General features: G+C 45.4%; 1 protein-coding gene across 1 annotated transcript in view; it reads left to right on the forward strand.

Annotated features, from left to right (window-relative positions):
* Positions 1 to 8,135: 8,135 nt before the first annotated feature.
* Positions 8,136 to 9,249, forward strand: part of mrpl39 (mitochondrial ribosomal protein L39) — a 9,138-nt gene continuing 8,024 nt past the window's right edge. The window contains exon 1 of the mRNA XM_084460421.1: positions 8,136 to 8,266. Coding sequence (XP_084316547.1) covers positions 8,236 to 8,266 — 31 coding nt within the window. The 5' untranslated portion in view covers positions 8,136 to 8,235. The remainder of the gene's footprint in view (positions 8,267 to 9,249) is intronic.

The following is a 9,249-nucleotide window of genomic DNA, read 5'->3' on the forward strand; positions in this document are numbered from 1 at the left end:
CTACGGGTCCTGGCTGGTCCTTCGGGACCTGGCTGTTCCTACGGGACCTGGCTGGTCCTTCGGGTCCTGGCTGTTCCTACGGGACCTGGCTGGTCCTTCGGGACCTGGCTGTTCCTACGGGACCTGGCTGTTCCTACGGGACCTGGCTGTTCCTACGGGACCTGGCTGTTCCTTCGGGACCTGGCTGTTCCTACGGGACCTGGTTAGTCCTACGGGACCTGCTGTGCCATCAGAGATGCCGTTTCCCATCAACAATGTAACTAAAAAACAACAAGACCCTCATTGGATTCTTAGTTCAATGTAAACATTTTCAGCGTTTTCTTTGTGCATATATTCTGTGCTACTTTATGTTACTATAGTCAAATGTTTTGGTTCCAGCAAGATAGTGTAAAATCTATTGAAAGAAATAAAGAAAATGAAAGACTGTTTTGTGGGTGGACCTTTTTTTTGTTGTGAATTGCATCCATAGTTAAACAGAGGCCTATAGCCTCAGGCCCATCTCTCCAGACAGGCTCTTCCTCCAGACGTTCCCAGTTCACCCTCACTACACGCTTGGGTTTTCCAGGTCTGTCCAGAAGTTTCCCCCGCCATCGAAACCAGCTCACCACCAGATGGTGATCAGTGGACAGCTCTGCCCCTCTCTTTACCCGAGTGTCCAAAACACATGGTCTCAGATCAGATGATACGATAACGAAATCGAACTTCGGCCTAAGGTGTTCTGATGCCAGGTGTACTTGTGGGCAGGGCCGTTGCTAGGAATTCTGGGCCCCCTTAAAGAATATTGGTGTGGGCCCCTACCCCTCCAACTTTTCGTCACCACTTTTTTCAACCCCTTTTTATTTCTTTTTTTCTTTTTTATTATGTATCATTTTGTATTTATTTTTCTGTTTCTCTATGTTCTTTTTCAAATTAACCTCTCCATAGATACTGGGTATAATTATATACATAAATTATGCATTGTGTATTATCTGTGCTTGGACTGTCCCTGTCTGTAGCAGTTTCATGACTGAGCCTCTTCACTCCCTTCACTCTCTGTTTCTGACTGAGCCTCTTCACTCCCTTCACTCTCTGTTTCTGACTGGCTAGGACCTGGCTCTGTTTCTGACTGGCTAGGACCTGGCTCTGTTTCTGACTGGCTAGGACCTGGCTCTGTTTCTGACTGGCTAGGACCTGGCTCTGTTTCTGACTGGCTAGGACCTGGCTCTGTTTCTGACTGGCTAGGACCTGGCTCTGTAGACAGAACAGAGCAGTGTCTTCTTAAGACTTGGGAATAAATCTATGTAGCACTGTAGAGTTTACAGGAAGCTGGCTAGGCGGCTGTTGATTGGCTAATAAACGCCTCTCTTATTTCAAGAGCAAATACCCTCTCTAAAATAAAATAAAAAATAAACTGAACAAATCAGCATTTAAACTGAAATCAACTCTATATGAATTTATATGAATTAACACCACTATTTATTTAGTTATTAACCATTAATTTCTTTATGTAATGTAACTGTTTCATATGTAGGCTATCTTAACCTGGGTTAACTTACATCTACATTTTGCTATTCATAGCAGTACAGTAGTTTAGTAATAAGTTTAATAGCCAACCAGTGTCTACCAGTCACTCACTCACCATCTAAAGCATCTTCTGGGGGCTGGGAGTGGGTGTCTAGATCAGAGGGGCCACAGCTGACTCTGTGCACATAAAGGTTTTAAAAAGACATGTCAACAGAACTGGCTGGCTAGCATAGCACATTATAATATAAGCATTCATGAGAATGGAAACATGTGTCCTGGCTGCTGCTACTGGATTTGTAATATTAGAACTGTAGTAGCTGTCTAGTTAATGGTAGCTAACGTTAGCTACCTAGCTTAGCACTTTCACACACTAGGCTAACGGCTCTCGTTGTCATGGTTACTGTGAGACCGCGGGCAACTGACCGACCGTCTGAACATATAATATATAATATAATACTAAATACTATATATATACTATATATATACTATAATAACTGACCGACCGTCTTAACAACATGGCTACTCTCAGCTTTCTAACATATATATATATATATATATATATATAATAATATAATACCGTCTTAACAACATGGCTACTCTCACCTTTCTAACATATATATATATATATAATAATATAATATAATACCGTCTTAACAACATGGCTACTCTCACCTTTCTAACATATATATATATATATATATATATATATACATATATATATATATATATATATAATAGCTACTCTCACCTTTCTGGTGGGAAAACATGCTTATGGGCTCCCAGTCTGCTGTCTTTTCTCCTGGCCTCTCTCTCCACTCTTTTCTCCTGGCCTCTCTCTCCACTCTTTTCTCCTGGCCTCTCTCTCCACTCTTTTCTCCTGGCCTCTCTCTCCACTCTTTTCTCCTGGCCTCTCTCTCCACTCTTTTCTCCTGGCCTCTCTCTCCACTCTTTTCTCCTGGCCTCTCTCTCCACTCTTTTCTCCTGGCCTCTCTCTCCACTCTTTTCTCCTGGTCTCTCTCTCCACTCTTTTCTCCTGGCCTCTCTCTCCACTCTTTTCTCCTGGTCTCTCTCTCCACTCTTTTCTCCTGGCCTCTCTCTCCACTCTTTTCTCCTGGCCTCTCTCTCCACTCTTTTCTCCTGGCCTCTCTCTCCACTCTTTTCTCCTGGCCTCTCTCTCTCTACTCTTTTCTCCTGGCCTCTCTCTCCACTCTTTTCTCCTGGCCTCTCTCTCCACTCTTTTCTCCTGGCCTCTCTCTCTCTACTCTTTTCTCCTGGCCTCTCTCTCTACTCTTTTCTCCTGGCCTCTCTCTCCACTCTTTTCTCCTGGCCTCTCTCTCCACTCTTTTCTCCTGGCCTCTCTCTCCACTCTTTTCTCCTGGCCTCTCTCTCCACTCTTTTCTCCTGGCCTCTCTCTAATATATCTCCCTCTCATATATATAAGGGGGATATTGCTCAGTAAATTAAAACTTTTTTCATCTGTATTGCATTATTTGTGGCTTAATTTGAATTCTGATACAGCATTAGTGTGACTGATCTACATGCAGAATAATTTCATCATAGAAAGAGGGACCTCTTTTTTTGTGGGCCCTGCTTGCTAGTGGGTCCTTATAATCATCATCACCTTTCACCGCTAAACAACGGCCCTGCTTGTGGGCATCTTTGTGTTCGAACATGGTGTTTGTTATGGACAAACCGTGACTAGCACAGAAGTCCAACAACAAAACACCACTCGGGTTCAGATCGTGGTGGCCATGCCTCCCAATCACGCCCCTCCAAGTTTCTCCATCATTGCCCACGTGTGCATTGAAGTCCCCCAGTAGGACACTGGAGTCCCCTGCAGGAGCCCCCAAATAGGACTCTACTTAGGGTCTGCAGGAAGGCTGAGTACTCTGAACTGCTGTTCGGTGCATAAGCACAAACCACAGTCAGAGTCCCCCCCCCCCCACAGTCCTAAGGTGCAGGGAGACGACTCTGTGGTAAGCCCGGCCACCAGGCGCTCGCAGGCGGGCCCTCCGTCTGGGCCTGGCTCCAGACTAGGGCCCCGGGCTTCCTCCGGGCCGGGTCTCTCTTCCTTTTAGTTGTTCTGTCATCAGGGGTTTTTTACCTGTAACCCCAGGTAGGGGGGCTAGGGGGTACTACCACTTGCCCAAGGTGGACCCCCAGACTAGTGGAGGGAAGGAGGCGTCTTACTTCTCCATTCTAGTTTTGCACAGAAAACTAGCCACTGCCCTATCCAGTGTTGAAATTGAAAGTATTTTTTCTTGCACTGTCATACATTACTGTTGTAGCCTACCCTGTATTGGGGTTAGGGTTAGGGTTGGGGTTAGGGTTAGGGTTAGGGAGTTAGGGAGTGCTGCCATGCCACTTCATTTGACGCTTCGATCAGATCACAGTGGGTCAGATGCGAGAGTTCAAGGTGGTGGTGCTCGGCAGTGGAGGAGTTGGAAAATCCGCTCTCACGGTCCAGTTTGTGACTGGAACTTTCATTGAAAAGTATGACCCGACAATCGAAGATCTCTACCGAAAGGAGATTGGGGTGGATTCCTCTCCGTCGGTGCTGGAGATTCTTGACACTGCTGGAACAGAACAGTTTAATTCTATGAGAGACCTGTACATCAAAAACGGCCAAGGCTTCATACTGGTCTGCAGCCTTGTCAACCAACAGAGTTTTCAAGACATCAAGCCAATGAGAGATCAGATGATACGAGTTAAAAGGTGAGTAGGCTATAGCCTGGGGATGAGGCACTAGCTCACAGCCTACTGTTTAAGCGTATTCTTAGTTTTATTTATTGAAGTGTGCATATGCGTGTGCGTGCATGCATATACTGTGGGCCTATATCTAATATCCAGTTGACTGCCTGAATACAGTCTTAGTGAAATGCCTGCAGGGTCCTCCCATCTGTAAGACGGGATTTCTTAATTGATGCTGTACCAACCATCAGAAAGAGCACCACACTGAGACCTGCAAACTCACCAAAACTTCATAGCTGGAAGCCAAGAAGAAAAATCAGGCCTCCATTAGTGAGCAATAAGCTGAAGCCATGTTTGACTCCCAGCCCAGGACCCAGGGGGCCGGAGAACAGAGGGATGCCATCACTTTTAATCTGTGTTTCAGTGTGACGAACAGGATTTGAACCCGTGGTCTCCTGCAAAGTACATACTGCTAACAGCCTTAGCCTGCTGCGATGAGGCCAAGAGATGTTCTCAGGAAAGCCTTCAGATCTCAGGCAGAGACATTTCATTACTGGGGACCTCCCTCTCCATGCATGTTAACATAATACCCTCTCACCCCCACTGAGTGCTTCTGGGAGGAGAGTTGTCAGCTCTGAGACGAAGCTCAAAGCGAGAGGAGATGGCGCAGATGAAACGCTGTGATTTTAACAGCTGATTAAGTGCAACCACGCAATGCAAAGTGCATAATAGTCTGAGACTGGTAATTTGTAAGCAAGATCTTAAAACACACTTTTTTAACACTGATTTTACCACGTAGTTTTACTTGTTTTAATATCTTAGTGTTCTTAATTTGCCTTATGTTTTATAGTTTTTATTTTATTTTACACTCACTTTTATGTTTTAATGCTTTTACTTTTATTGTTTCTTTTAAATCAGTTCTCACTGTGTTTGTATGATTTATGTTTTTATCCATCTCCTTTTGTGTAAAGCACTATGTGCTACATTGATTTATATGAATGGTGCTATAGAAATAAAATGATATTGACATAATTTTATATAACATTATACAAGCTGCTCCGCCTGCTGCCGGACAGGTACATGGTCAGCATGATCATGGAGCTTGTCTGAAACCACAGCTTTACCCTGACCACCGGTAGCGGACAGCGAAGCAGGTTGCGACGCCTTAAGAACGGCGTCCCCTAGGGATCTGTCCTGACCCCCCTCCTTTATAACATCTACACTTACGACCTGCTGACCACAGTCTCCAGGAAGTATGCCTACGCAGACGACCTTGCACTGGTGTACTCCGCTGGAGACTGGCAGGCCGTGGAGGAGACCTTGAGCCAGGACATGCGTCGGACGCTTCCGCTCATCAATGCACAGATGGGGCTTGGCATCCTGTGTGGCGTGTGAGTGTGGCGCCGAGGAACAAACGGCAGACTACGTCATTAAGGACTGTCCAATATATCAGACACCCAACGGAATGCGTGGCCTGACGGTTGTGGATGACGAAACGGTGACATGGCTCCTGAAGGTGTGCTGGATATATAGCCTGGGTGACCCTTCACCCAGGCTCGGGGTGGTAAAAGGATAGCCCCGAGCCTGGGGAGAGAGGACGTAACAACGAACCCACACGACGAAGAAGAAGAATGACATTCATATATCATTCAGCCAACCAACCAGCCAACCAACCAGCGTGCAGCAATACCCTCTCACCCACCAACCAACCAACCAACTAACCAACCAGCCAACCAACCAACCAGCCAACCAACCAACCAGCCAACCAACCAACCAACCAACCAACCAGCGTGCAGCAATACCCTCTCACCCACCAACCAACCAACTAACCAACCAACCAGCCAACCAACCAACCAACCAAGCAACCAAGCAACCAACCAACCAGCCAACCAACCAGCGTGCAGCAATACCCTCTCACCCACCAACCAACCAGCCAACCAGCCAACCAACCAGCCAACCAGCCAACCAGCCAACCAGCCAACCAACCAAACAGCCAACCAACCAACCAGCCAACCAACCAACCACCCAACCAGCCAACCAGCCAACCAACCAGCCAACCAACCAACCAACCAGCCAACCAACCAACCAACCAACCAGCCAACCAGCCAACCAACCAACCAGCCAACCAGCCAACCAACCAACCAGCCAACCAACCAACCAACCAGCCAGCCAACCAACCAACCAACCAACCAACCAGCCAACCAGCCAACCAACCAACCAGCCAACCAACCAACCAACCAACCAGCCAACCAACCAACCAACCAGCCAACCAACCAACCAACCAGCCAACCAACCAACCAACCAACCAACCAGCCAACCAGCCAACCAGCCAACCAACCAACCAGCCAACCAACCAACCAACCAGCCAACCAACCAACCAACCAACCAACCAACTAACCAGCCAACCAACCAGCGTGCAGCAATACCCTCACCCACCAACCAACCAGCCAACTAACCAACCAACCAGCCAACCAACCAACCAGCCAACCAACCAGCCAACAATACATCTTCAATAAATACATCTTCAACTAATTTGAAGACCTCTCACAGTTCTAATAAATACTTCTTCAGCTGACTTGAAGAGTTAAAATGATAACCATGAGTTTGAACAGGTCTCACAGTTCATGATAGCCTATGAATGCCAGACATGGTTGAGAAATGCCCACAAACGCATTTGCTTATAGCCTATAATGAGATATTACGATTAATAAATGGGTGTTTTGGCTTGCTAATTCATAACGTGTCCTTAAAGTACATGCCTTTGACTACTTACGGCCTTTTTCACAAAGTAATCTTTTTTATTTATTTATTATTATTTATAGTAATAATTTATTATTATTTCTGGGCGCAGTCCTGAGCCAAGCCGAACGCAGAGCAGCAGCCACCCTAGGCCATGTAATTACAGGGAGAACAGCGGCTGATGGCATCACCAGACATCATTTATCCTGCTGAGTAGTTGTTTATAGTAATGGCTTCCGGGGACAGCTAGGAACAGCAGAGAAGGACACCGGAAATTAAAGCTATTCTATTGAAATATGTGTGCTGTGCCAACTACCATTGTGGGTTACGTGTGTGCATTTCTAACTACCGTTGTGGAATTGGAATGCAAATGAGGTGTGTACGGCAACACTATTCAAACTATTGACAAAACCTGATAGGAAGACAGATTGGTTTTGAGGCCTACAGTTAAAAGGAGCTGAGGCTGGGTTTCCTCCTGGCTCTGTATAGGCTCTAATTTATAGAGTTTGGATCCTCTGGCATTCTCTGGTGCAGTATTCTGGATCCAAGACATTACTCTCCTAATGGATGCAACTATTACTAATGATTATGGACACAAGCATTTGTCACACACCAGGCGCTAAAGCCTGTAGATGCAGAAATTCCGTTAAGTTGACAGTTAACAGACACAATCATATCCTTTACATCATGCATTCAGCAGGAATGTTAGCTGAGATGCAGTTTTATACAGGTTGATGACACAGCAGCACCCGGCCAGGCGAAGACAGAGAGAATAGGGCGCCTGACAGGGCAACAAATGGAGTGAGTGGGAGGGGAGCGGTGGAGCATGTGGAGGTGAAAATGAATGCTGAGACTGAGAGGCCTGTAGGGAAGGTGGGCCAAGCTGGCTCTCTCTGGCAGACAGTCTCCATAACTGGACTTATTGTGTAGCTGCAATTAACTGCAAATGAAAATGTATTTAATCTAGTCAGAAATGTCCATTATTTTGGTTGGGTCATATTTAGGTGAGATTTAAATGAACTTCCCAAAGAAATATTGGCATAATCCATGGATGTATTAATTGTGTAGCTGCATGTCAGATCCAGGTCCTAAATAGCGAACAACAGCGACCCCTACTGTCTGGTTTCTTTTTTAAAGCCACCACCATGGAACCTTTCACGCCACCTTTTTCCCACTCGGACTAAATACCTGCTGCACCGCAAACAGGCATGGCGTCCTCTTGACAGCTACAAGAAACTACAAACTCATCTGAACACACCTTTTTTACTTTCTAATAATATCTTAAAGGGAGATCATAACACGATGGCGTGCATGGTTCACCTGCTGCAGCGCCGTGAGTACATCTGACCGCCATGGAGCTGCTGACTAGCTGAGCTTAGACTAACCCTAACCCTAACCCTGACTAGCTGAGCTCTCTGACTAGTTAGATGAACCCTAACCCTAGATTAACCCGAACCCTATAGTCCCAGAGCCCAGAGTGACCTTGGCTTTCCTCGTTTCTAATGTAAACTACCTCGTAGGATCAACATTTAAAACACATTAACGAGTTAAACGTCGTGCTGCGAGACTTGTACCGCTGCTGTGTTCTAATTAGACCTGGATGGGATAGGGTTAGGGTTAGGATGATGTTCCAGGGTTAGGATGATGTTCCAGGGTTAGGGTTAGGATGATGTTCCAGGGTTAGGGTTAGGATGATGTTCCAGGGTTAGGATGATGTTCCAGGGTTAGGGTTAGGATGATGTTCCATTCTCCTACAGACAGATGGGCATAGATAGATAGTAGTAGTATCCTAGTAGTAGTATCCTAGTAGTAGTATCCTAGTAGTAGTATCCTAGTAGTAGTGGTAGTAAAAATAGTAGTGGTAGTAATAATAGTAGTAGTAGTAGTGGTAGTAGTAGTAGTAGTAGTAGTGGTAGTGGTAGTAGTAGTAGTAGTAGTAGTAGTAGTAGTAGTAGTAGTAGTAGTAGTAGTAGTGGTAGTAGTAGTAGTAGTAGTAGTAATAGTAATAGTAGTAGTAGTAGTAGTAGTAGTAGTAGTAGTAGTAGTAGTAGTGGTAGTAGTAGTAGTAGTAGTAGTAATAGTAGTAGTAGTAGTAGTAGTAGTAGTAGTAGTGGTAGTGGTAGTAATAATAGTAGTAGTAGTAGTAGTAGTAGTAGTAGTAGTAGTAGTAGTAGTAGTGGTAGTGGTAGTAATAGTAGTAGTAGTAGTAGTAGTAGTAGTAGTATTAGTAGTAGTAGTAGTAGTAGTAGTAGTAGTGGTAGTAATAGTAGTAGTAGTAGTAGTAGTAGTAGTGGTAGTGGTAGTAATAATAGTAGT

The sequence above is a fragment of the Borostomias antarcticus genome (assembly GCF_949987555.1).
Source record: "Borostomias antarcticus genome assembly, chromosome: 32".
Taxonomy (NCBI): domain Eukaryota; kingdom Metazoa; phylum Chordata; class Actinopteri; order Stomiiformes; family Stomiidae; genus Borostomias; species Borostomias antarcticus.